The 25,881-nt window shown below is 52.5% G+C and overlaps 3 protein-coding genes across 10 annotated transcripts; 2 read left to right on the forward strand and 1 right to left on the reverse strand.

Annotated features, from left to right (window-relative positions):
- Positions 1-5,577: 5,577 nt before the first annotated feature.
- On the reverse strand, positions 5,578-9,177 carry PRRT1 (proline rich transmembrane protein 1). The gene is made up of 4 exons (XM_055390102.2): positions 9,024-9,177; positions 7,583-8,121; positions 6,752-6,937; positions 5,578-6,613 (listed from the first exon to the last, which is right to left on the reverse strand). Exons 1-4 carry the CDS (start codon positions 9,040-9,042, stop codon positions 6,437-6,439), a joined length of 921 nt encoding a protein of 306 aa, XP_055246077.1. The 5' UTR covers positions 9,043-9,177; the 3' UTR covers positions 5,578-6,436.
- A 966-nt stretch (positions 9,178-10,143) lies between these two features.
- PPT2 (palmitoyl-protein thioesterase 2) lies at positions 10,144-22,915 on the forward strand. Of its 6 annotated transcripts, none has more exons than XM_055390100.2 (9): positions 10,144-10,856; positions 11,808-11,998; positions 12,250-12,403; positions 12,908-13,003; positions 13,091-13,198; positions 14,858-14,941; positions 15,061-15,145; positions 20,229-20,283; positions 22,240-22,915. In XM_055390100.2, the coding sequence occupies exons 1-9, from the start codon at positions 10,847-10,849 to the stop codon at positions 22,396-22,398; spliced, it is 942 nt and encodes a 313-aa protein (XP_055246075.1). In that variant the 5' UTR covers positions 10,144-10,846; the 3' UTR covers positions 22,399-22,915. The 6 variants fall into 6 exon arrangements, with proteins under 6 accessions (XP_055246075.1, XP_055246076.1, XP_055246072.1 ...); XM_055390101.2 differs by lacking the exon at positions 22,240-22,915 and adding an exon at positions 20,468-21,336; XM_055390097.2 differs by lacking the exon at positions 22,240-22,915 and having other exon boundaries at positions 20,229-21,336.
- On the forward strand, positions 22,243-25,879 carry EGFL8 (EGF like domain multiple 8). Of its 3 annotated transcripts, XM_063707491.1 has the most exons (9): positions 22,243-22,318; positions 23,807-23,935; positions 24,171-24,293; positions 24,374-24,483; positions 24,583-24,678; positions 24,760-24,930; positions 25,023-25,102; positions 25,176-25,329; positions 25,583-25,879. In XM_063707491.1, the coding sequence occupies exons 2-9, from the start codon at positions 23,835-23,837 to the stop codon at positions 25,627-25,629; spliced, it is 882 nt and encodes a 293-aa protein (XP_063563561.1). In that variant the 5' UTR covers positions 22,243-22,318; positions 23,807-23,834; the 3' UTR covers positions 25,630-25,879. The 3 variants fall into 3 exon arrangements, with proteins under 3 accessions (XP_063563561.1, XP_004043794.3, XP_063563562.1); XM_004043746.5 differs by lacking the exon at positions 22,243-22,318 and having other exon boundaries at positions 23,012-23,935; XM_063707492.1 differs by lacking the exon at positions 22,243-22,318 and having other exon boundaries at positions 23,012-23,935; positions 24,820-24,930.
- The last annotated feature ends 2 nt before the right edge of the window (positions 25,880-25,881 follow it).

Consider the following 25,881-nt stretch of genomic DNA (forward strand, 5'->3'; position numbering starts at 1 on the left):
GCGTGGTGGCACACAGCAGTAATCCCAGCTACTCAGGAGGCTGAGGCAGGAGAATCGCTTGAACCTGGGAGGCAGAGGTTGCAGTGAGCTGAGATGGCACCATTGCACTCCAGCTTGGGCAACAAGAGCAAAATTCCGTCTCAAAAAAAACAAAAACAAACAAACAAAAAAACAGGCCAGGGGCAGTGCCTCACGCCTGTAATCCTAGCACTTTGGAAGAGTGAGGAGGGCGGATCACCAGGTCAGGAGATTGAGACCATCCTGGCTAACACGGTGAAACCCCGTCTCTACTAAAAATACAAAAACAAAATTAACTGGTCATGGTGGTGGGTGCCTGTAGTCCCAGCTACTTGGGAGGCTGAGGTGGGAGGCGGGAGAATGGCATGAACCCGGGAGGCAGAGCTTGCAGTGAGCCGAGATCGCACCACTGCACTCCAGGCTAGGCGACAGGGTGAGACTCTGTCTCAAAAAAAAAAAAAAAAAACCCAAAATTTATCCGGGCGTGGTGGCAGGCGCCTGTAATCCTAGCTACTCGGAGGCTGAGGCAGAGAATTGCTTGAATCCAGGAGGCAGAGGTTGCAGTGAGCTGAGATTGTGCCACTGCACTCCAGTCTGGGCGACAGAGCCAGACTCCATCTCAAAAAAAAAAAACCAAAATAAAAATCAAAAAAATTAGCTGGGAGGATCACTTGAGACTGGGAGATCGAAGCTCAGTGAGCTATGATCCTGCTGCTGCACTCCAGCCTGGGCGACAGAGCGAGACCCTGCCTCAGAAAAAAAAAGAAAAAAGAAAAAGAGGCTGGGCTCAGTGGCTCACGTGTGTACTCCCAGCACTTTGGGAGGCCGAGGTAGGCAGATAACCTAAGATCAGGAGTTCAAGACCAGCCTGGCCAACATGGTGAAACCCTGTCTCTAGTAAAAATACAAAAATTAGCTGGGCGTGGTGGCAGGTGCCTGTAATCACACCTACTAAGGCTGAGGCAGGAGAATCTATTGAACTCAGGAGGCGGAGGTTGCAGTGAGCTGAGATTGCGCCACTGCACTCCAGCCTGGGCGACAAGAGCACAACTCCGTCTCAAAAATAAATAAATAAATAAATAATAAAAAGAAGAAAATGAAATGAGCGGTGGAAGTAGAGTGATCAGGTGCTGAATCTTCCATTGTAGAGGGGGAATGATGACCCAGAATCTAATCATGGTTTTCCCCCATCTGTATGAGAGCACCCATACAGATGTTATGGGAGGGCAGAGCCTCTCCTAGAGGATGGAGTCTCTGTCAGTAGAGGTGCCACAGCCAAGGGTATCACCTGCAGAGGGAGGTGAGTCAGATAGGAAGAGGATCACATTGTAACTTTTTTTTTTTTTGAGACGGAGTCTCGCCCTGTTGCCCAGGCTGGAGTGCAGTGGCACAATCTCGGCTCACTGCAAGCTCTGCCTCCTGGATTCATGCCATTCTCTTGCCTCAGCCTCCCAAGTGGCTGGGACTACAGGTGCCTGCCACCACACCCAGCTAATTTTTTGTATTTTTAGTGGAAATGGGGTTTCACTGTGTTAGCCAGGATGGTCCTGATCTCCTGACCTCGTGATCCGCCCATCTCGGCCTCCCAAAGTGCTAGGATTACAGGAGTGAGCCACCGCGCCCGGCCACACATTGTAACATTTTATTTCCTCTTGAGGGAGGAGTCTGGGTGAGGTTAAGAGATCTGAGATTAAGAAACAAACATTCCTAAGGAAAAGCAAAAGAAAGCTAAGTCATTTTTTATTCGTCTCTCCCTTTGCCTAATTCCTTTCAATTCAATTGAGTTCAAAGATTGGTAGAGGAGGTTTTATCTGATGAGGATCTGAAAAACAGAGATAAGCCAGATTTGACTCTTGCCTTCAAGTAGCTCACAAGGTAAACTGTGTACGTCAAGATATCAGGTGGGAAGAGATGAGAAAATATGCAGATAACATGAATCTTAGATCTAGATACTTTCCTCCCAAAGAAAATTGCCCGGGTTGAAGTCATTTTTTGGCCTTTCCATTCTCCCTGGGTGGTCCTTAAAGTGTCTGTAAACCTGTGATTCCCAACCTTGTCTGCCCTTTGGAATCACCTGGTTATGTCTTAAATACTGATGCCAGAGTTCCACCCCCAGAGATTCTTTTTTGTTTGTTTTGAGATAGGGTCTCACTCTGTTGCCCAGGCTGGAGCACCGTGTTCTGATCACTGCAGCCTCTGCCCCTCAGGCCCAGGCAATCCTCCCGTCTCACCCTCCCAAGTAGCTAAGACTACAGGTGAGCCATGGGGCTCGGCTAAATTTTTTTTTTCTTTTTCTTTTTGAGACTTGAGTGCCTCTCTGCCACCCAGGCTGGAGTGCAGTGGTGCGATCTGGGCTCACTGCAACCTCTGCCTCCTAGGTTCAAGCGATTCTCCTGCCTCAGCCTCCTGAGTAGCTGGGATTACAGGCATGTGCCACCATACCCGGCTGATTTTTGCAGTTTTAGTGGAGACGGGGTTTCACCACGTTGGCCAGGCTGGTCTTGAACGCCTGACCTCAGGTGATCCACCCACCTCGGCCTCCCAAAGTGCTGAGATTATATGTGTGAGCCACCGCGCTCGGCCTAGGCTAATTTTTTTTTTTTTTTTTTTTTTTGAGACGGAGTCTCGCTCTGTTGCCCAGGCTGGAGTGCATGGCGCGATCTCGGCTCACTGCAGGCTCCACCTCCCGGGTTCATGCCGTTCTCCTGCCTCAGCCTCCTGAGTAGCTGGGACTACAGGCACCTGCCACCACACCCAGCTAATTTTTTTGTATTTTTAGTAGAGACACGGTTTCACCATGTTAGCCAGGATGGTCTCGATCTGGCCTAGGCTAGTTTTTAAACTTTCTTGTAGAGATGGGGTCTCACCATATTGTCCAGGCTAGTTTCGAACTCCTGGGCTTAAACGATCCTCCTGCCTCGACTTCCCAGAGTGCTGAGATTACAGGTGTGAGCCACTGGCACTGGGCCCAGAGATTCTGATTTAATTGTTTTAGGATGCGACTTGGGCTTTTAGATTTTTCAGTGCTCCCCAGTGGATTCTAATGTGTAACCTGGGGTAAGAACCGTTGCTCCAAGGAATGCCTGAAGCTCTGTTTGGAAACCCACTGCTTTAATCTAACCCAGAGGAAAGAGAGACACCTTTTTGCTACAGTGAGGGATGAATTGATCCGGACTTTGAAAGATATTATAAATAAAATTTGACCAAGTAGAGAGGCAGATGTCAAGAGGGGGAGAACATCATGAGCAAGAGCCTAGATGTGGTCTAAAGCCTCTGAAACTTGTGACAAGCTGCAAACAATTTGGTTTATAATAGGCAGAGATTTGGGAAGGAGGTCTAAGATTTGGGAACAGCTGGGCAAATACCTGGAGGTGGGAATGATGAGTAATTCAGTATGGTTAGAAATTAGAATGAACAGAGAAGCTGGATGATTTTAAATTATGGAAGGTGTTAAAGGCCAGATTAAAATTTTGTAAATAATTGAGTAGGCAACAGGGAACCTTGAAGGGCTTTTGAGCAGTGGAGTTATGAAAGTGTGTTTAGGGAGGCTGATCTGACAATAGTGTGGAGGGAGACTTGAGGTAGGGAGAGGTAGGAAGTAGGGAGACCTGTTGGGAAAGCTGATGCAATAATCCTAACGAGGTAATTTTTCCAGCAAGGGCTGGGGAAAAATTACAGATTCAAAAGACATTGTGGTGGCAGAACTGACTAGGCTTGAGAGCACACCAAAAATAAGGCAGGAGGGAGAGGGCGGAGGCGGCAAATTTCCAGATAAGGAAGAGTGATTGGGAAAACGGTCTATTAACAGACACAGGGAAGCAGGTTTTCTGTGGCATTTCATCAGTTTGTTTTGGAATGTGTTGATTTTAGCGGACCAGCAAGCATCTTCCATGTGGCTATGATCTGCAGGCACTGGAAAAAACGTCTGCATGTAAAATACAGGTTGGAAAAGCATTTGATTAGCTGAGTTGAGTGAATGAGCTTTTCAAAGGAAAGTCTCAGAGAAGGAAAAAAAATCAGAGATGGACACTTAGGGGAAGGGAGGAGAAAAAGCAAGGAGGGAAGGCAGAGGCGGAATGGTTAGAGGTCTGTGTGTGGGGGGGTGGGAAGGGAGGTAATACGTTCTTGAACCTGGGTATGTGGGGAATTTAGGGTCAAGGGACAAACATGGGAGGGCTTAGAGAGGCAGAATACTGTTAAAATGCCATTGATTTGGGATCTGGGTAATTGGTTGCCATTTGAGAGGGAGGTTTCAGGAAAATAGGGTGTGGATGCATATTCCAATAAGTCAAGAAATAGTGGGTATGAAAAAAAGACAGATACAGACATATCTCTGATAGCAATATTCCGCACCCCCCCGCCCCTTTTTTTTTGAGATGGAGTTTCGCTCTTGTTGCCCAGGCTGGAGTGCAATGACTTGATCTTGGCTCACTGCAACCTCCGCCTCCCAAGTTCAAGCGATTCTCCTGCCTCAGCCTTCCAAGTAGCTGGGACTGCAGGCGCCCGTCACCATGCCTGGCTAATTTATTATTTTTAGTACAGATGGGGTTTCACCATGTTGGCCAGGCTGGTCCCGAACTCCTGACCTCAAGTGATCCGCCTGCCTTGGCCTCCCAAAGTGCTGGAATTACAGGTGTTAGCCACCGTGCCCAGCCATGAATTCTGTTTTTCAAGAAGTTTGGTAAGGTAGGCACATTAAATGTGAAACATCCAAGGGCGAACCCATGATATTCACACCTCACCCCACCCTCCTCCCACATCTCCTATCTCAGTGCATGGCTTCCCTTCTAGATTGCAAGCTCCATGAGGTCAGGGGTCACACCTGCTGTCTGGGTGGATGTCTCACCAGCATCCAGCATGGAGTCTGCATGTTGCATAAATGCATAAATTAGGTTAGGACCCTGTCCTGTGGGTGTACAACCAAAGACCCAAGCCCACTGCTGGCAGCATCCCCTAATCACCACTCCCCTCAGAAAAGAGGCCTATTGGTTGACCTCAGGATAGGAGAGGGCAACTAGTCCCAGGGAGACTTGAGAGGCCATTGACCTCCTCCCTGGGCTCCCACAGCAATCTGCTCTCTTTGCCTTTCCTATACCCCCTACAGTCCAGCATGTGGGGCTCTAATCCAAGTTATCTGCCACCCTCCAGCCCACAGTCAGGAACAGCTATGGGCAGCTGGCATCTCTTCTTGGCCCCCATCACTCTATCCTTGACCAGCTTCTTCACCATGGTCTGCCCTCTCTGTTCTCTTGTCTTCCTGGAGTTCTGGGGATAGTAGGGAATGGAAAAGGGGTACTGGGGAAATAAAGCCTCACTGAGAAAATAAAGCCTCACTGAGAATGGACCCCAAGGTCTTCCTTGGTGGATTCCTAGGGAGCTCCCCTCCGTCCCCCATATTCACGTGTCTCTCTGGCGATCTGGGAATCTGTGTCCCTCACGTTAGTCTCTGTCGGGTTTTCTTTTTTTTCCTTGGAAGAGGAGATGAAGGGAAGTGAAAGGGGGAATCAAAAGTGGGGAGGGTCTTTGCGGGCCGCAGTCTTTGGAATTGCGGGCGATAAATCAACTAAGTCTCTTTAATATTGTCTTTCAGAAGTTCACACACACTCACACACAGATCAGAACAAGGCGGGGCCGCCGAGGGGAGCGGGGAGCGGGGACTTGGGAGGTCCATAGCCTGGATTCCCTTCTGCCCGGCTGCCCAGGGGCTGGGATGGGTGGAAGGGAGTATTTACAGAGCGTTTACAGGCAGGTTTCTTATCCCAGGGAGAAGGGTCCTACACCAGGAACTTCCCAAATGTCCTTAAAAAAAGCAAAAGGAAAGGTTCTGGGATTAGCAAGAAAATAGGCAGATACCTGGGTGGAGGAGGGACAAAAATGTACTTGCAAAAAACAGGAGTGTGGGGGCCTTACTACCCCAGGGCTCGGTCCTTTTGCCGGAAGAAAGGGAGGGGTCTGTCCGTCTGTGGGCGAGGCCTGGAGCCACAAACCCAATCACTGGACTGAATCACCCCGCGGAGAAGAAAAGAAGGCGGAGCCTGCCGACCTGGAGGCGGGGTTTTGTCAGAGCTGGGGCGGCGCTTATAGAGGAGGCGGGGTTTTAGGGACCAAACCGAGGTTGCTCGGTTGGGGGCGCTACACTTTGAGGGTGAGGGGGCCTGGAGCGACTGAGGGTCCGGCGTTTGGCCGGGATCCCGGAAAGCGGCGTCCCTGGGGGTGTGGGTTTTGGAGGGGTTCCTGAGGAACTGGATTCCGAGCTTGCTCGCAAGGCGAGACGTTCCGTGGAGGCGGAGTTTACGATGTATCCAAGTCTGACGGCCCCAGAAACGGGTGTGCAGGGCGCCCATTGGGTCCGCGGTATGACTGCAGAAAGAGCCTGGGAGATCGAGGGGCGCAGAGTGGGGCCGGACCAGGGGCGTTTTTAGGGATCCCAGTAGTTCTCGTGGTGCTGCGCGGCGATGATGATGACTACGGTGAGGATGGTACAGAGCACCATGGCCGCGATGCCCACGGCCAGGGAGATGAAGGAGAAGTTCCGGGCCTCGCGTGAAGCGATCTCGGCCGACACCATGTCTCCGCGGGCCAAGGCCGTGCGCACCTACGGAGGAGGGGTGGGGGAAGGAGGTCAAAGAGCTGCGGCCTCGTTCGAACGCCTCAGCCTTTCTCTAAGATGGTCCCCAGAACGCCCAGAACTCCCTGTCCCCGCCCCCAAACCGAGTATGCCCCTGCCCCCTACCTGCACGGCCTTGAAGATGGCAATGATGCCAGTAGGCCAGAAGCAACAGATGGTGGTCAGCACCGCGATGGGCATGTAGTCGTGTGGCGGGCGCCTCGGCTCCAGTAGGGCCAGCCCTGGGCCCTGGGGCGGCGGGGGGAGAGTGGAGGTCACTCCTGTCCCCCCCGGGGTCCCGCCTGCATATGGCTGTGGAAGGAAATTTGGGGGGAAGGGGCATCACTCTGACCCTCTCCCAGCCTACCAGCGTTGGGCGGCTGGCAGAGTGGCTTTAAAAGCACAATTTTTACCTATGGCTTCTCAAAATAAAGCACCCATTACCCTTCCAGGACACCCATAAATTCCACCTAAGCCCCTCTCCTCCCTTCCTTGCTTCATTAACCACCATATTCTTGGGCTTTCTACATTCTCTCCCGCAAGGTATGGTCCCACTGGGGCTGTCCTGGCCTCAGGTCAGACCTTCTTTCTTCCCTCCAGACACCTACCAGGCCTCCCCTACCCCCTTAGTCCCAGGCTTCTCCCACATGCCTCTTGGTTCCCAGCTTCCATTCCCCCCGTCCCCCGCCAGGCGGTTTCTTACTTTCAGACCTCCTCTGAACCTCTAGGCTCCGATCCCCCTCCCAGGCCCTGACTCTGGGCACCAGTAGGCTCCTACTCCCGGGTCTCTCCCTAGTCCTTCCTGTCTCAGGCTCCCTTCTTTCTAGGGCTTGTCCCGGGAACACTACCTGTTCCCTGCCCTTGTTACTCTATCCTACCAGCCCCCAGCGTATCCCCAATTTCAAGTCCTGTATCGCGTCCCCCTCTTTCCCATGCCCCTGTCTGCCCGGCACTCACCGTGCCCACCGGGTAGACCGGCACGTAAGCAGTGCAGGGCTGCAGCTGCAGGGGGTATCCGGGCGCTACGTAGCCCCCCAGCGGCAGCGTGCCCACAGTCCCCGCGTGCGTGGGCACCACGAAGCCAGGGGCCTGGGCAGTCTGGGCTGGCGCCGGCGGGGGCGGGGCGGCGGCAGCGGGCGGCGGCGGGGGAAGTGGGCCCTCGAAGCGAGTCTCCTGCAGGTAAGGGTCGGGTGGCATGCGGGGCAAGGTAGCGCAGCCGGGTGGGGGTGCCCCGGCAGCAGGGCCGGGAGGGGCGTGGTGGGGGGGCCTCGGCAGCGTGGCAGAGGAGGAGGGACCGCGCTGAGCGGTGGCCGCGGAAGAGGCCAGGCCCCCTGCCCCTAAGCGCGGGAGGGTGGCGGTGCCAGACTGATGGTAGTGGTGGTGGTGGTGATGGTGTGAGGAAGGGGCTGCCTGTGGCGGTGGGGCTGGGGGTTCGGCTGGAGGCTGAGGGGCATTGTAGGGCGGCGGAGAAGTGTGAGGGACTGAGTCTGGGAGTCCTGGGGGAGGTGAGTGGAGGAGAGTATAAGAGGAAAGATGACACAGTGATGAGTTGAGGAGGGGGTAAGGGGAAACACAGCCGGTCAGGGATGGAGAAAGATAATGGGAGAGACACATAGAGAGAGACGGGTGAGAAACCATCTCTAATTTGAGGGGCAAGAGAGGGGCTGTATCTAGGCCATCTGCCCCCCTCCTTCTTCCTTCCAATCTAGTTTTGAGGTCACAACTCTGGTCTGCTTCTTTTCTGTCTTTTTCATCACCATGCACCCAGCTCTCACCTGCAGACCCAATCCCCTCTCCTTTGCTATAGCTGCCTTTGGGCTGGCCTATCCGAGCTAGTCCTGTGTGTGCGTATGCGTAGACATGCAACCCTGTGTTAATATGTGCTCAATTCAACAGTTGTATAAACACATGTGGGATGACATGTGTTCCACTCTGCTGTTCCTTCAGTGGGGGGAGGAGTGCCCCAGCCTCTGTGAGAATCTCGGGACCTCTTTTAGGGCAGATTAAGAAGAGCCCTCTGGATTTTGCTCCCTTGACAACCCCCATCTGGTCATGTCTCCATATTTCCTCACAGGATGTCTCCATGCCAGCCAGTGATTGTCCATCTGTCACTCCCAATGATGCCATCCCTGCAAAACCTGGCTGTACCTCCTTCACCCTCTCAACCTACCCCCCTGACCATGTTGTTGGCAAGGGGCAGAGGCTGCCACTGGAAAGAGGAAAGGAAGAGAAAGGGGGAGACAGAAAGAGGAGGGGGACTGGGAGAGTGTTGAGAGCTGGAGAGAAGGGGAATGAAATAGAACCACAGCTGAGGAGGGGTAAGGGAGGGGGTTGGGGCAAGGGGGACGGAGAGTCTGGAGACAGTGGAGGGGGTGGGAGGTTTTGTTATTGTTTTTACCTGACTTTTCGGATGACATGCCTGCGGTCTCGCTGGGACAGGGTCCCTGCAGCCGGAGTGGGGGTCCTTGGCCGGTGCTAGAGTCTGGGTGCTGGATGGCGCAGCCGGCAGCAGCGCAGAGATGGAGAGATGAAGGCAGCGGCGGGGGGGGGGGGGGCGGGGGGGGCGGGCGGAGGGAGAGCGGGGAGGGGGGGGAGCTTAAAGGGACCGAGGCGAGGGAGGGGGAGCGCTTCAGATGTTTCCCACTCGGTCTCTCTCTGCTCTCGGACCACCTCTCTCCTCCTCTCACCCCGGCATTCAAGCCCCCAGTTTGGGCTCCTTTGGAGTTGTCATGGAAACACGGAGGCTAGACCAGGCGAGGCGGGTGGGACTAAGGAAAGGAAGGAAGGAGAACTCTCTGGAGTCTCCCCTACCAAGACTCAGTGATTGTATTGTGGGAGGAAGTGAACAGGTTCTCAGTGGAGTTAATAACCCAAGTGCCTCCAGAGGCAGGTCGTCTCCCCCTCTTAGCTCCCTGCAAGGTGCCAGGGTCTTCTCCCAAATCCTTGGCCCCAGTTTCCTCCTCTTTAGAAGAGATAAATACTTGTGTGTGAGAGAGAATTGTGCAGAGTTCAGAACTGCGATGGTCTGAAAAGTTCCCAGGGTTTGGTGAACCTGCCAACCTAGCAGTAAAGAGGGAGGCCCAGATCTGTAAATCAGGGGGAGCTGGGCCTTGGAGGGAAAAGGGAGAGAGAGTTTGGGCGGTGTGCATACATACCTTCTTCGTCCAGGACTAAGGAGCTGAAGCTCTTTTGGAGGGGGTAGGGGGTATGACTTAACTGCTCATTTCTGGCAGCTCTGTTGGTAATGTGTGCTTGTTCCCCCACTTTCCCTTTGCTTTTGAGGCTGCTTAGAGTCTCTGGGCTGGTCAATGTTCAGATCCATTCCCTAAACCCCCCTACTCCCACCCACCACCTCCCACCAAGACGCATCTCCAGCTCCTGAGTAGACCTGCAGTACAGCGTTACTAGTCTTTTTATTTGCTTATTGCATCTTGGGAGCGCGTGGGTGGGTGAAGGGAGCGAGGATAGGAAGTCTATGGAGATTTACACCAGTTTTTTTTTTTTTTTTTAAACAAAAACACAGCCAGATAATCATTATTCTTCCCTTACGTCCCCCCAGCCCCCACCTGGGGCAGTCGCTCTCCCGGCTGCGTCCCTTTTCGTCCATGTCCTAGCAGAGACTACAGAGCAGTACAGAGGCTCTCGCTGAAACCAGTCCCAGGCTCCACAGAGTCAGATCACGGCTTCACACCAGTCGTTCTGGTCACTTAGGCGTTCGCGTGAGCGCTCAACCCCTTACCGCCACCTCATCGTCACTCTACACCATTCTGAGCGCAAAAATGGTTTGATTGAGACAAATTTAGACCAAGCAATGACCTTGTAAACAGAGAGAGGGGCTCAGACATGCTGAGAAATCCTTATCTCTAGAGAAACGTCTTTAAATGCTAAGTAAAAGCCCTAGCAAGTAAAAGCCCTGAGGCACTAGGGTGTCGGTTAGGGGTCACAGGCGGAGAGGTGGGGCGCCTGGGGGTTTCGGTAGGGAGCCACCCACAGATAACTCAGACAGCCAGATTCTGGGGGTCGTTCAGGTTGAAAGACTGGTCGAAATTACGCGGGCATGAGTCAGCGCATCCCTACGCGCCCTCCGCCCCTTGAGGGTGGGTCGCTTATAGGGAGGGGAGTAGAGTAGGGCAGGAGAAACTGGGCCAGGCTGCACTTAGCTCAAGGGGCCTCGAGGACTCTCTGCGTCTCTGGAGACAAGGGCACTACACGCACTTCAGAATGAAGAGTTGTAAGTCGCTGACCTGGGGCGGACTGGAGGGTGGGGTGGGGGTGGGTGTTGAGGGGCACGCCCGGGCTGGCATCAGCCCTCCAGGCCACCCTGCCACTCACCCAGCACACGGCAAAATGCAGAGGACTACCTTTCCCTGGTCCGCCCCTGGCCGCCCCTTGGGGAATGCAAACTTCGTGTTCTGCTGCGGAGCCAGACGCCTGTATTGGGAAGTGGGGAGAATCAAGGCGGGGAAATCGGACCTTTGGGTCGCTGGGGGCAACGAAGCCTGGAGAGGCCTTCTTTCCATTCCCAGAATATGTTTGCTGCTTTTTTCTCTCCCCACTGGCCTAAATGGATCGCTCCGCCTGTTTCCTCCCCAGCACCTAGGGCGCAATGGAATATTCCATTGCCCCTCCTGTCCTGGGTCTGTGTTGCGGGGAACGCTCGCGCGGTTGCCAGAGAAAGCCCCGGACGTGACGGATTTGCGCGACCCCAAGCAGCCCGCCCTTCCCCCTCCCATCCGTCATTCCCCTGCGCTCTCTTTCCTCACCCTTCCCCCCGCCACCGTGGGTTCTAGACTTGGGATAAGTAAACAGCGGGTGGAGCGAGGCCTACGGACCCAGGCCAGGTGGGAGTCTGCACTCTTCAAGGGGCCTGGGCTGCTGCTCACGGGTATTAAAGAACTCCGCGTTGTTCATGGCTGAGGCGATGCATTAGGAAGATCCTGGACCTAGAGAACAAGTCCCCCGAACGCTGAGTTGGGGGCGGGACTTCGGGTGCGCGTTGGTGCGTCAACGTGGTGGGGGGGGTGTGTTTGTAGGGAGAGGGCTGGAGTAAGTTAAAAGTAGGCTATTTTGTGACACGGACCTGGTGTGGGAGCGAGAGGAGGTGGCTTGATTGCCGGGCGTCTGTTCCGAGGGAGGAGGGTGTTGCCATCTCCCTCACATGCCCTTATCACCCCTTTCTCAGGCGGGAGCATGCTGCGGCTCTGGGGGCAGCGGCTCCCCGCGGCGTGGGTCCTGCTTCTGTTGCCTTTCCTGCCGCTGCTGCTGCTTGCGGCCCCCGCGCCCCACCGCGCGTCCTACAAGCCGGTCATCGTGGTGCATGGGCTCTTCGACAGCTCGTACAGCTTCCGCCACCTGCTGGAATACATCAATGAGGTCTGGCAGGGGACACCTGGGTGCAGGGCGTTAGAGGCGTCTACTGTGGCAGGGGAGGGAGAGCGGGGAACTGAAAGCCACCCCTCTGGGCCTGCCCAGTTCCTCAGGGAGCTGGTGCTGGCGGGGGGAGAGTTGGGGGACGGGATCCCTGGTTCTAGCAGGGTACAATAGACCTGTGGACGCGGGCCAGGGGGTGGCGTGTGGGAGCTTCTTAGCCTATCCCCGGTGGCTGCATTGGCCCCTTCCCACAGACACACCCCGGGACTGTGGTGACAGTGCTCGATCTCTTCGATGGGAGAGAGAGCTTGCGACCCCTGTGGGAACAGGTGCAAGGGTTCCGAGAGGCTGTGGTCCCCATCATGGCAAAGGCCCCTCAAGGGGTGCATCTCATCTGCTACTCGCAGGGTAGGCGACTCCCCTGCCCCTAACTCCTAAGCCCTATCTGAGGCTTGATCCTTATCTGAGGGACACTTCCTAGTGTCCCTTTTTCTGAACCACATTGCTCCAGGCACAACCCTGGTACCTGAGCCCTTCCTTTCTGACTTCCCTCAGCACCTGGGTCTCATCTCTGTCTTGAATGGGAGGGAGGCTCCCTACACTGCTGCCCTTTTGCTTCCTGTTACCCATGGTTCTTGGACATAAGGGCTAATGGGGCAGGTAAAAACATCCTAGAACTAGAGGCAGGAGGCCCAGCATCTAATTCGGGCTCACTCACTTATATGATGTGTGACCTTTTGGCACAGGGTGTGCCTGCCTTCTGTAAGCCTCAGTCTCCTTTGTGTACAGTGTGTGTCTGTGTGTGTCTCTGTGTGTGTGTGTGTGTGTGTGTGTGTGTGTGTGGTGGGGGTGGGGGGTGCTGCTGGCTTTGCTGTCCTTAAGTGCCTGCCCAATGTGGTGTTCTGCTTACAGGGGGCCTTGTGTGCCGGGCTCTGCTTTCTGTCATGGATGATCACAATGTGGATTCTTTCATCTCCCTCTCCTCTCCACAGATGGGACAGTATGGAGGTGAGTGGGCACTAGACTCCATAGAATGCCCTGAGTTTTGGGGGAACAGAGGTTTATGGTCACTTAGCATTGCCATTTGCTTGCCAGACACGGACTACTTGAAGTGGCTGTTCCCCACCTCCATGCGGTCTAACCTCTATCGGATCTGCTATAGCCCCTGGGGCCAGGAATTCTCCATCTGCAACTACTGGCATGGTGAGTGGGGATGCTGAACTGGGGCTTCCATGGATCAGGTCAGTTGCTTCCACCTCTGCTACAACCAATAGCAGTGATGACAATAAAGATAACTTACATTTATTGAGTTATTTGAACAGGCTCTGTTCAGAATTTTTTTTTTTTTTTTGAGACGGAGTCTTGTTCTGTTGCCCAGGCTGGAGTGCAGTGCACCATCTCGGCTCACTGCAACCTCCGCCTCCCAGGTTCAAGTGATCCTCCTGCCTCAGTCCCCCTAGTAGCTGGGATTACAGGCAGGCGCCATCATGCCCGGCTAAGTTTTGTATTTTAAGTAGAGATGGAGTTTCGCCATGTTGGCCAGGCTGGTCTCGAACTCCTGACCTCAGGTGATCCACTCGCCTCGGCCTCCCAAAGTGCTGGGATTACAGGTGTGAACCATTGCACCTGGCCCAGAATGTTTTAAGTGTGTCACCTTATTGCCTTAGAAGGTTTAGTCTGATGTGGGAGTCAGCAAACCTTGTCTATAAAGGGCCAGAGAGTAAATATTTTTGACTTTGTAGGACATATAGTCTGTTTCACAACTCCTCAATTCTGCTGTTGTAATGTGAAAGCAGCCATGTACCATATGTGAATGAATGTGCCTGTGTTCCAGTAAAACTTCATTTACAAAAACAAGTAGCAGGCTGGATTTGGTCCTTTGGTCACAGTTTGCCAACCTCTAGACCAGACCGTGGGGCCAGAATACTTGGGTTTGAATCTTGACCCTATTGGGTGCCTTTGGGCAAGTTACTTAACCATTCTGTTACTCAGTTTTCCTTATCTGTAAAATATTATAGCATGTACTTCACCAGGTGGTTGTAAGGATTAAATAAATAAATGAATGCAATGTACTTTGAATAGTACCTGGCTCATATAGTAGATACTAGATAGAAGTACTTGCTATTGTCAGGTGTGGTGGCTCACACCTGTAATCCCAATATCTTGGCAGGTGGAGGTGGGCGCATCACCTGAGGTCGGGTTCGAGACCAGCCTGGCCAACATGGTGAAACCCCATCTCTACTAAAAATACAAAAAAAAATTAGCTGAATGTGGGCACACGCTTGTAATCCCAGCTACTCAGGATGCTGAGTCAGGAGAATTGCTTGAACCCGGGAGGCAGATGTTGCAGTGAGCGGAGATCCTGCCACTGCACTTCAGCCTGGGTGACAGAGTGAGATTTCGTCTAAAAAAAAAAAGTACTTGTTACTATGTTTATAGTTGTTATCACTACTATTATTATTTTGAGATGGAGTCTCACTGTGTCTCCCAGGATGGAGTGCAGCGGTGCAGTCTCGGCTCACTGTAACCTCCACCTCCTGGGTTCAAGTGATTCCAGCGCCCCGAGTAACTGGGATTACAGGCATGCACCACCACGCCTGGCTAACTTTTGTATTTTTAGTAGAGACAGGGTTTCGCCATGTTAGCCAGGCTGGTCTCAAACTCCTGACTTCAAGTGATCCACCTGCCTCTACCTCCCAAAGTGCTGGGATTACAGGTGTGAGCCACCGCACCTGGCCTACATTATCACTACTATTTTATTACTATCCACCTTGACTATTGCTGCAGCTTCCTTATTGGGCTTTTCACCACCAGTCTTGCCTCCCTTTTCTGCTTCTTTTTCTAACTGCCGTTTGTACCCAGATCCCCACCACGATGACTTGTACCTCAATGCCAGCAGCTTCCTGGCCCTGATCAATGGGGAAAGAGACCATCCCAATGCCACAGGTGAGAATTCAGGCTCCTACCTGTGTTGCTTTTTCTGCTTCTTTGACTCCCTATGTCTCCCTTTCCAACCTGGCCTGACCCCTGTGGCTGACTCAGTCTCTCTTCTTCTCATCCTACAGTATGGCGGAAGAACTTTCTTCGTGTGGGCCACCTGGTGCTGATTGGGGGCCCTGATGATGGTGTTATTACTCCCTGGCAGTCCAGGTAATAAGGGATTTTGTGGCCTGAAGATTGGCTAAAGACATCCCCCAACCCCAGTTGGTCTTTACCTCATGCCTAAACTGGCCTGCTCCTTCCACTGTTCAGTTAGTGCTCCTCCCCCCATTCATCATGTCACCCAAGACCAAAACCTGGGAGTCATATCCCAACCCCTTGTATCAAGCCAGTCACTAAGTCCTGCTGACTATTCTCCTCTCCATCCCTATCACCCCCTCCCCCACTTTATAAAAACTTTTAATTTTGAAATTCTTATAGATTCGTAGGAAATTGCAAAGATAGTATAGCGAGGCCCTTCACCCAGCTTCCCCCAGTGGTTGCATCCTATGTAATTATAGCACAGTATCAAAACCAGGAAATTCACATTGGTTCAATGTATGTGTGTAGTTTTATACCATTTTATCACATTTCCTACCACCTCTTTACTTACCTGGACTATTATAACAGCCTCCAGCTTTGTCCCCTCCATCCTATTCCTTAGAAAAAAATCCATGGCTCCATGGTACTATGTGCTTGCCTGTGTTATAGGTCACCATGTGTGATCTGTAATGTCACCTGAGCTACTTGAATTGCTCAACAAATATTTATTCAACATTATGGGCGCAGGCTTGTTCTGGGCCCTAGGGATGCAGTGGTAAATAAAAGAGAAGTCCCTAATGTTATGTAGCTTATATTCTAGTTTGTAAGACAGCTGATACATACATACAAATATATACGTCAGGTAATAAGGCAGGGGAAAGGATTAGAGGATGTCCGGGGCCTAGTTTCAATAGTGGCCAAAGAAGTCCTCCTGGAAAAGTCACCATTCAATTAGAGACTGAAGGAAGTGAAGGAGGGAGTTGTGCTCTGGGTGGAAGAACCCCCCAGGGAGAAGGTCTGGCACCTGCAGAGGCCCTGAGGCATGTCTGAGCAATAAGGAGGCCAGCATGGCTAGTGCACAAGGAGCTGGGGAGAGGACAGGAGAGGAGCTAAAAGTGGTAGCAGGGGACCAGGCATGTCAAACCTTAGCAGGTCAAGGTAACGCCCTTGATATTTTTTTTTCGTTTTTTTGTGATAAAATATACATAACATAAAATTGCCATTTTAACCATTTAAAAATGTACAGTTTTGTGGCATTAAGTATACTCACATCATTGTAAAACCATCACCCATCAGCACCATCCATCTCCAGAACTTCTTTTTCCCCAAACTGAAATTGTATACCCATTAAAAAATAGACTGGGTGTGGTGGCTCACGCCTGTAATCCCAGCACTTTGGGAGGCCGAGGCAGTGGATCACCTGAGGTCGGGAGTTCGAGACTAGCCCGACCAACATGGAGAAACCCTGTCTGTATTAAAAATACAAAACTAGCTGGGTGTGGTGATGCATGCATGTAATCCCAGCTACTTGGGAGGCTGAGGCAGGAGAATCGCTTGAACCTGGGAGGCAGAGGTTGCAGTGAGCTGAGATTGCGCCATTGCACTCCAGCCTGGGCAACAAGAGCGAAACTCCATCTCAAAAAAAAAAAAAAAAAAATATATATATATATATATATCCTCATCCCTATTTCCCGACAGTCCCGGTAACCAGGCTTTTGATTTTTTTTTTTAAATTCTGAGTGAGATGGGAAGGCACTGGACAGTTTTCAGTGAAGGCAGGACATCCCTTACAATATTGTAATAATATAATAGTAAGTGATGAGTTTTATGTACATCATGTCATTTCACATCTACCACAACCCTATGAATGACAGTGATAGCTCATGGTTATATAACATTTTTAATGTTCCAAGTCACTGTTTCTTCCTTTTTTTTTTTTTTTTTTTGAGACAGAGTTTTGTTCTTGTCGCCCAGGCTAGAGTGTAATAGCACAATCTCGGCTCACTGCAACCTCCGCCTCCTGGGTTCAAGCCATTCTCCTGCCTCACCTCCCAAGTGGCTGGGACTACAGGTGCCCACCACCATGCCTGGCTAATTTTTAGTATTTCTGGTAGAGACGGGGTTTCACTGTGTTAGCCAGGATGGTCTCGATCTCCTGACCTTGTGATCCGCCTGCTTCGGCCTCCCAAAGTGTTGGGATTACAGGCGTGAGCCACCGCGCCTGGCCTATATATATATATAGATATATATCTATATATATAGATATATATTTTTTGAGTTGGAGTCTTCGCTCGGTCGCCCAGGCTGGAGTGCAGTGGCGTGATCTCAGCTCACTGCAAGCTCTGCCTCCCAGGTTCACGCCATTCTCCTGCCTTAGCTTCCTGAGTCGCTGGGACTACAGGCACCCGCCACCACGCCCGGCTAATTTTTTTGTATTTTTAGTAGAGATGGGGTTTCACTGTGTTAGCCAGGATGGTTTCGATCTCCTGACCTCGTGATCCACCTGCCTCGGCCTCCCAAAGTGCTAGGATTATAGGCGTGAGCCCACGCACCCGGCCTTGCCTGGCCAATATTTTTTAATTAAAAGATTTTAACTCCATCTGGCTGGGTGCGGTGGCTCACGCCTATAATCCCAGCACTTTGGGAAGCCGAGGCGGGTGGATCACCTGAGGTCAGGAGTTCGAGAACAGCTGGCTAACATTGAGAAACCCCATCTCTACTAAAAATACAAAAATTAGCGGGCCTGGTGGCGCACGCCTGTAGTTCCAGCTACTCAGGAGGCTGAGGCAGGAGAACTGCTTGAAACCAGGAGGCAGAGGTTGCAGTGAGCCGACAGGGTGCCACTGCACTCCAGCCTGGGCGACAGAGCAAGGCTCTGTCTCAAAAAAAAAAGAAAAAAAGGATTTTAAGACCTTTTTATTTTGAAATAATTTGATACTTAAGAAAAGTTTGCGCCTGTAATCCTAGCACTTTGGGAGGCCAAGGCATGAGCCCAGGGGTTTGAGACCAGCCTGGGCAACATGGCAAAACCCTGTCTTTACCTAAAATACAAAAATTAGCTGGGCGTGGTGGTGTGCCCTTGTAGTCCCAGCTACTTGGGAGGCTGAGGTACGAGAATTGCTTGAGCCTAGGAGGTCAAGGCTGCAGTGAGCCGAGATCTCACCATTGCACTCCTGCCTGGGTGATAGAGTAAGACCCTGTCTCAAAAAAAAAAAAAAAAGTTACCAAAATAGCAAAAAGCAGTCATTTATACTCCTCACCTAGATTTCGCAAATGTTAACATTTTGTCATGTTTACATTAATATCTTTTTTCTCTAAATATATATACATTTATTTATATATGTTAATGTTATATTTAAATATAAACATAGATTCAAATTTTCCTGAATATGCGCTCACAGATTATTCAAATTTTTCCAACTGTCCTTATAGAAAAAAATATACAGTGGAAGATCCAAATCAGGATCTTGAGTTGCATGATCTTGTTACGTCTCTTTAGTATCTTTTTTTTTTTTTTTTTTTTGAGTTGGAGTTTCACTCTTGTTGCCCAGGCTGGAGTGCAATGGCAAATCTTGGCCCACTGCAACCTCCGCCTGCCAGGTTCAAGTGATTCTCCTGTCTTAGCCTCCTGAGTAGCTGGGATTATAGGCGCCCGCCACCATGCCCAACTAATTTTGTATTTTTAGTAGAGACGGGGTTTCTCCATGTTGGCCAGGCTGGTCTCGAACTCCTGACCTCAGGTGATCCACCCTCCTTGGTCTCCCAAAGTGCTGGGATTACAGGCATGAGCCACCACACCTGGCCTTTTTTTTTTTTTTTGAGACAAAGTCTCACTCTGTCGCCAGGCTGGAGTGCAGTGGCGTGATATCGGCTCACTGCAACCTCTGCCTCCCAAGTTCAAGTGTGCCTCAGCCTCCCGAGTAGCTGGGATTACAGGTATATGCCACCACACCCAGCTAATTTTTGTATTTTTAGTAGAGATGGGGTTTCACCATGTTGGCCAGGCTGGTCTCGAACTGCTGACCGTAGGTGATCTGCCCACCTCGGCCTCCCAAAGTGCTGGGATTACAGGCAGGAGCCACTGTGCCAGCCCTCTTTAGTATCTTTTAATCTGGAATAGTTTTTAGTCTTTGTCCATGACATTGATATTTTCGAAGCATATGGATCAGCTGTTGTGTAGAATTTCCCTCAGTGTGGGTTGGATATTTTCTCATGCTTAGGTAATAAATTTTTTTTTTTTTTTTTGAGATGGAGTCTCACTCTGTTATCCAGGCAGGAGTGCAGTGGCGCCATCCCGGCTCACTGCAACCTTTGCGTCCCAGAATCAAGCAATTCTCCTGCCTCTGCCTCCTGAGTAGCTGGGATTACAGGCGCCCACCACGCCCAGCTAATTTTGTATTTTTAGTAGAGACAGGGTTTCTCCATGTTGGCCAGGCTGGTCTCGAATTCCTGACCTCAGGTGATCCACCCTCCTCGGCCTCCCAAAGTGCTGGGATTACAGGCTTGAGCCACCACGCCCAGCTAATTTTGTATTTTTAGTAGAGATGGGGTTTTACCACGTTGGCCAGGCTGGTCTTGAACTCCCGACCTCAGGTGATCCGCCGGCCTTGGCCTCCCAAAGTGCTGGGATTACAGGTGTGAGCCACCTCGCCCGGCCAGTAATGCATTTTTGATGGGGTTTCTACAGAAGTGAGGTCGTATCTTCAGTGTATCACCTCATGAAGTACATTATATTATATCCAGTAAGGTATTTTTGAGTGTCCTCCCTGCTACCTGTCTCCCCAGTAGGCCTTGGGTTCCTTTGGGACCTTAGCCCACCTTGATTTCTTCCTTTCCTTTTTCCTTTTCTTTTTTCTTTCCTTTTTCCTTTCCTTTCCTTTTTGAGATGGGGTCCCGCTCTGTCACCCAGGCTGAAGTGCAGTGGTGCGATCTCGACTCAATGCAACCTCCACCTCCCGGGTTCAAGTAATTATCCTGTCTCAGCCTCTTGGGTAGCTGGGCTTGCAGGCATCTGCCACCATGCCCAGCTAATTTTTGTATTTTTAGTAGAGATGGGGTTTCACCATTTTGGTCAGGCTGGTCTTGAACTCCTGGCCTCAGGTGATTTGCCCGCCTTGGCCTCCCAAAGTGCTGCAATTACAGGCGTGTGCCACTGCGCCTGGCCAGATTTTCTCCAGCTCTTCTGATAACCTCCCCCCAAATCTCTTTGCAGCTTCTTTGGTTTCTATGATGCAAATGAGACCGTCCTGGAGATGGAGGAGCAACTGGTGAGCCCCCTGGGATTACTTCCCCTTCTAGCCGCTGTCCCACCTTATTCCAGAGCCCTCTCTGTGACTCCTGAGCTGAAGGGTTCACCCTGTGGGGAGGAGGTCCAGGATCCCAGCAGTAACTCACTTTGTCTCTCCTTGTGTCTCTCTTCCATGCTTCCACGCCCCCTCGACCACCTTGAAGGTTTATCTGCGGGATTCTTTTGGGTTGAAGACTCTATTGGCCCGGGGGGCCATAGTGAGGTGTCCAATGGCCGGGATCTCCCACACAGCCTGGCACTCCAACCGTACCCTTTATGAGACCTGCATTGAACCTTGGCTCTCCTGAGGATATATTCAGGGGTCCCCAGGAACTCCTCGGTCCAGAGACCAAGTGGTGGCCTTGGAAAGCAGATGTCAGGCTTTGGTGTGCCTGTGACCACCTCATTGCTCCCATATTATCCCCCGTTTTTAGTAGAGACGGGGTTTTAGTAGAGACTTGGCCTCCCAGAACCCCCTTCCTCTGCTCCTCCATGAATGACAATTCCAGGCCTCCCCTACCTCATGTCCTCTCATTTGGGGGATTGCTCCGTGCTGTCCCTTTCTCTCAAGGCCGAAGTTGGGAAGTGAGAAACCATGTTTTTAACTTGTGGCTGCTTTTGCTGCTGCTGCTCCTCCGTATCTGGCTGTATGGGTGGAGAACCCACCCCCTGCCCACCATAGGGGTCTCCTTCCAGGCCACTCAGGACATTTTTAGCTTCTCTTCTCCCCATGTTCCCTTTTTTCTCTAAAGTCCCCTGACATCAGCCCTCCCAACTCCTAAGAGGGACTACCCATGAGAGTGGGGTTCTGAGGCTCCCCTATGGGGACAGTTCCGTTCTTGAAGTGTCAGTGTTGGGGAATATCTGTGGCCTATGAGGCCCATCTCAGGTTTGGGGATCCCCCAGTCCCTATGATCAGTGTTGGAGTACCCCCCTGGGAAAGCCTAGTTTCTTTGAGGCCCCAGGCCCTCTTTTAACTACCTTTGAATAGGTGTTATCCCTGTATTTATGGAAATAAAGTTCCATTTCCTCAGTGTGACTTGGCTCATTTCCAGGTGGAGGGGACCTGGCTCCCCAAGGAGGGTGGGGGCGGAGCCTGAGGCCTGGGTGCCCAGATGCCTGGTCTAGGGTGGGGACCCCCTTGGTGTTTCCGCTTTCTCTCAATGCCCATTCTTTGTGGGTTCCTGGTTCTCTGCGGGTTCTTTCCTGCTGAAGACAATTCTCTTCCTCTCCCAGTCCCCAAGACTGGGGGGTTAAGCTCAGGGCTCCAGTGGTTTGGGCCTCAGCCTCATGGGTGGAATGCGCCTGCCACCCCCAGGCTAGACGAGGGGGCAGAGGGTCAGGGTGGGCATTCGTTGTGCCGCTTTTGAGCTTTGTGGGCCAGAGCTGGGTGTAGGGCTGGACAATGAGCCTCCTCTTCCTTGAAAGAAGGAATTTTGGCTGAGACAATAGGGCCCTGTCTGTTCTGGCATGGGGGGTGGTGGCTGACTCAATTCTGTTCCCCCGAAGCCCTAACAAATGTCATGAAGAAAGGGGGGCAGTTTTCCCCTTGGTGCCCTGGGCTGCCCCCCTGCCCCTTTGTGACGACTTGCCCTTCTAGCTTTCCTCAGCTGATCTTGCTTTTTCTCCCATAACCTGAACTGCTTTGTTCCCTGCAGCTGGTTCTCTCCCTGCCCCCTAACTCTCCCCTAGTCTGTTTTGGGTTCAAGGGGGTACTGGTGGTGTTACAGAGCTCATAGCTTCTGATCTGGGGAGTCCAGAAATAGGGGCCTCAGAGGGTTGGAAAGATACTTCTAGGGAGCCCTTTGCTGGGGTGGGGATGAGGGTAGTGGGACTTGACCCTACTGAGCTGACCCTGCTGGAGCTAAGGAGGAGGCTTGTGGGAGGGGGCAGGAATGGGAGGACTCTCTGGCCCAGCCCCTCCTCTCCTTCTTAGCCTGCCAGGCCCACCCACCAGTCTGAGCTGCTTCTGCTGAGGCTGGTCTGCCTGAAGCCTCCCAGGAGAAAGAAGCCAGGTGGGAATGGAGAGAGAGAGGAAGGCAGGTGGGGAGAGAATTTCAAATGGGGAAAGAGTGGGGTTTACTCAGAGACTTAGGGTGGGCATGAGTTGAGGGGTGTTTTGTTGGAGCAAGGGATGTGCATTTAGGGCGTTATGTGACGGTGTGGGTATATGAGGGGAGTAGCAGTGTGTGAAAGGTGTGGAGTTTCCAGGGCTTGGTTTGTGTGTACGGTGTGAGGGTATATAGCTAGGGTTTTTTTTGGTTTGTTTGTCTTGTTTTTTTTTTTTTTTTGAGACGGAGTCTTGCTCTGTCGCCCAGGCTAGAGTGCAGTGGCACGATCTTGGTTCACTGCAACCTCTGCCTCCAGGGTTCAAGGGATTCTCCTGCCTCAGCCTCCCGAGTAGCTGGGATTACAGGCGTCTACCACTGCGCCTGGCTAATTTTTTGTATTTTTTAGTAGAGATGGGGTTTCACCATCTTGGCCAGGCTGGTCTCGAACTCCTGACCTCATGATCCACCCACCTCAGCCTCCCAAAGTGCTGGGATTACAGGTGTGAGCCACCGCGCCCAACCAGCTAGGGTTTTGAAGGTATGAAGTTATAAGAGGGCATGTTAAAGACAGGAGGGTTGGCCAGGCACGGTGGCTCACACCTGTAATCCCAGCACTTTGGGAGGCCAAGGTGGGCGGATCACCTGAAGTCGGGAGTTCGAGACCAGCCTGACCAACATGGAGAAACCCCGTCTCTACTAAAAATACAAAACAAAATTAGCCGGGTGTGGTGGCAGGCGCCTGTAGTCCCAGCTACTCAGGAGGCTGAGGCAGGAGAATGGCATGAACCCGGGAGGCGGAGCTTGCAGCAAGCCGAGATCGTACCACTGCACTCCAGCCAGGGTGACAGCGAGACTCCGTCTCAAAAAACAAAAAAAAAAAAATAAAAAAAAAAACACCCTAGCTATATACCCTCACACCGTACAAAACAAAACAAAACAAAATTAGCCAGGCGTGGTGGCGCATACCTGTAATCCCAGCTATTTGGGAGGCTGAGGCAGGAGAATCACTTGAACCTGGGGGGCGGAGGTTGCGGTGAGGCAAGAACATGCCATTGCATTCCAGCCTGGGCAGTAAGAGCGAAACTCCTCAAAAACAAACAAAAAAAACCAAAAAAAAAAAAAACCCAAAAAAGACAGGAGGGTCATAAGGGGAGGGTTGACTGTGTGTCCCTCCAGGTTGTGCAGAGGGGATTAGAAGTAAGTAGGTTAGAGGGGAGGTGGAGGGAGTGTGCTGGGGTGTGAGCTTTTATGATGCTGAAAGGATCATGATATGCTAAGGACAGGATAGTGTTGGGTTGTACACACAGGTGTAGGCAATCCTGGTGGCTAGTATGTAAAAGTGAATGTCCTGACTCCCTTAGAGGGTTCCTGCAGAGTGCCCTTGGAGGGACTAGTGCTGGAGAAATTAATAGGAGAGGGGACGGGCATCCATTAACCTTTTCTTGCCTGCAGCCTGTAGGGTCCAGCGTCAAAGCGAATCATGGGGTCCAGGGCTGAGCTGTGCACTCTCTTAGGCGGATTCTCCTTCCTCCTGCTACTGATATCAGGCGAGGGGGCCAAGGGTGGATCCCTCAGAGAGAGGTGACAACAAACAGAGGGGGTAGGGCCCGGGGTGAGCTCTTCTCGGGAGCCTTCTGCTGGGGGTGGGGCTTCACAGGAGGCAAAACATAACTGTAAGTTTAGAATGGGGGTGAGAGGCTGTCATCTGGAGAGAGAGCGGGGGGCCTCAGTAGCCTCTTGAGGGAAGTGGGACTCCTGGCTCCCCAGGGCCTGGCCTACTCAATCTCTCCCACCTCATCCTCTGGCATGGACGCAGTCAGGGAGTCTGCTCCAAGCAGACACTGGTGGTCCCGCTCCGCTACAACGAGTCCTACAGCCAACCAGTGTACAAGCCCTACCTGACCTTGTGCGCTGGGAGGCGCATCTGCAGCACTTACAGGTGAGGGATGGGGAGATGGGACCCCAAGAACCCCGACTAGGACCCGTACTCAGGGTCCTGAGCCGGGCGCTGTGTTCCAGGACCATGTACCGCGTTATGTGGCGGGAGGTGAGGCGGGAGGTTCAGCAGACCCATGCAGTGTGCTGCCAGGGCTGGAAGAAGCGGCACCCGGGGGCGCTCACCTGTGAAGGTGAGGCTGGGTCTTCCGGGCCTTGCGGGAGGCGCGCCCCACGGAGCTGGGGAGCTGGGTCGTCGGTTCGAGTCTGAACCCCACTTCCTCTGTCCTCAGCCATCTGCGCCAAGCCTTGCCTGAACGGAGGCGTCTGCGTTAGGCCTGACCAGTGCGAGTGCGCTCCCGGCTGGGGAGGGAAGCACTGTCATGTGGGTGAGTCAGCTTGTCCTCCCCATCTACCCAGGTGCTTGCCCCCGCCCCCTCTCTCAGCTCCTTCCTTTTTTCGGTAACTAGACGTGGATGAATGTAGGACCAGCATCACCCTCTGCTCGCACCGTTGTTTTAATACGGCAGGCAGCTTCACCTGCGGCTGCCCCCATGACCTAGTGCTAGGCGTGGACGGGCGCACCTGCACGGAGGGGTCCCCAGAGCCCCCAACCAGTGCCAGCATACTCAGCGTGGCCGGTGAGTGGGCAGGAGTACGGGCCACCGGGGGGACTCGGGACGGGCGTCCGGGCTCGGGTAGTGGTCACGCTCTTGGTCTCCTTTGTCCCTAGTTCGGGAAGCGGAAAAAGATGAGCGCGCTCTGAAGCAGGAGATTCACGAGCTGCGAGGGCGCCTGGAGCGGCTGGAACAGGTGAGCCAAGCCTGCTGGGTGGGGCGAGGCCAGACGTCACTGTCAATACCCTGAGGCATCTCTTCCTTTCTAGTGGGCCGGTCAGGCTGGGGCCTGGGTCAGAGCGGTGCTGCCTGTGCCGCCTGAAGAGCTGCAGCCAGAACAGGTGGCTGAGCTGTGGGGCCGGGGTGACCGGATCGAATCTCTCAGCGACCAGGTGCTGCTGCTGGAGGAGAGGCTAGGTGCCTGTGAGTCCTCACGCTCCTCCCGCCTTGACTTCTATTCCCCAACTTTCCCCAAGACCCCTCTCCATTCAGGCATTCCCTCTTTTCTCCAAGCCCCTCTCCAACATTCACTATCCTCATGCCTCTCCACTTTACCATCGTTCTCTTCTGAAATCCTGTCCCCAGCCCAACAGTTTCACTTATTGTTTGGTGAGAGTGGCAGTGTAGTCCACTCCAGGCTGACCACAGCCACTGTGTCTGCCATGTCATTAACCAGGCTCCTGTGAGGACAACAGCCTGGGCCTCGGCGTCAATCATCGATAAGAAGCCTCTACAGCACCCCTGCCCCCTAATTTATACAGAAACCGGACCCACTAATCCTCTGGGATTGGCCGACTGTGAGCTGCAGATAAGGCTATCAGCCACCAAAGAGCAATGAACAATGGAAACTTCAGAGAGCTGAAGAAAGGGGGAGGCCTGTGTTCTTGGCCTGCCCCTGAGTCTTCTGGCTGGGGGCAGGTTGCCTGGGCAAGAACTGCTTCTTCAATTCCTTAACAAATGCAACCACCAAGCACC

This window comes from Gorilla gorilla, chromosome 5 (assembly GCF_029281585.2).
Source record: "Gorilla gorilla gorilla isolate KB3781 chromosome 5, NHGRI_mGorGor1-v2.1_pri, whole genome shotgun sequence".
In the NCBI taxonomy this organism is placed as follows: Eukaryota; Metazoa; Chordata; class Mammalia; order Primates; family Hominidae; genus Gorilla; species Gorilla gorilla.

What these genes read in the sequence shown, in the direction of transcription:
- PRRT1 (XM_055390102.2), bottom strand. An exon ending in CGGTCTACCCGGTGGGCACG is followed by an intron (nt 6,938 to 7,582) that starts GTGAGTGCCGGG and finishes TTCCTTCCACAG; the next exon opens with CCATATGCAGGCGGGACCCC. An exon ending in CCATCTTCAAGGCCGTGCAG is followed by an intron (nt 6,614 to 6,751) that starts GTAGGGGGCAGG and finishes CCTCCTCCGTAG; the next exon opens with GTGCGCACGGCCTTGGCCCG.
- PPT2 (XM_055390097.2), top strand. An exon ending in CATCTGCAACTACTGGCATG is followed by an intron (nt 13,199 to 14,857) that starts GTGAGTGGGGAT and finishes GTTTGTACCCAG; the next exon opens with ATCCCCACCACGATGACTTG. An exon ending in AGACCATCCCAATGCCACAG is followed by an intron (nt 14,942 to 15,060) that starts GTGAGAATTCAG and finishes CTCATCCTACAG; the next exon opens with TATGGCGGAAGAACTTTCTT.
- EGFL8 (XM_063707491.1), top strand. Translation starts at nt 23,835, where the DNA reads ATGGGGTCCAGGGCTGAGCTGTGCACTCTCTTAGGCGGATTCTCCTTC. An exon ending in AGGGAAGCACTGTCATGTGG is followed by an intron (nt 24,679 to 24,759) that starts GTGAGTCAGCTT and finishes TTCGGTAACTAG; the next exon opens with ACGTGGATGAATGTAGGACC. An exon ending in GGAGGAGAGGCTAGGTGCCT is followed by an intron (nt 25,330 to 25,582) that starts GTGAGTCCTCAC and finishes GTCATTAACCAG; the next exon opens with GCTCCTGTGAGGACAACAGC.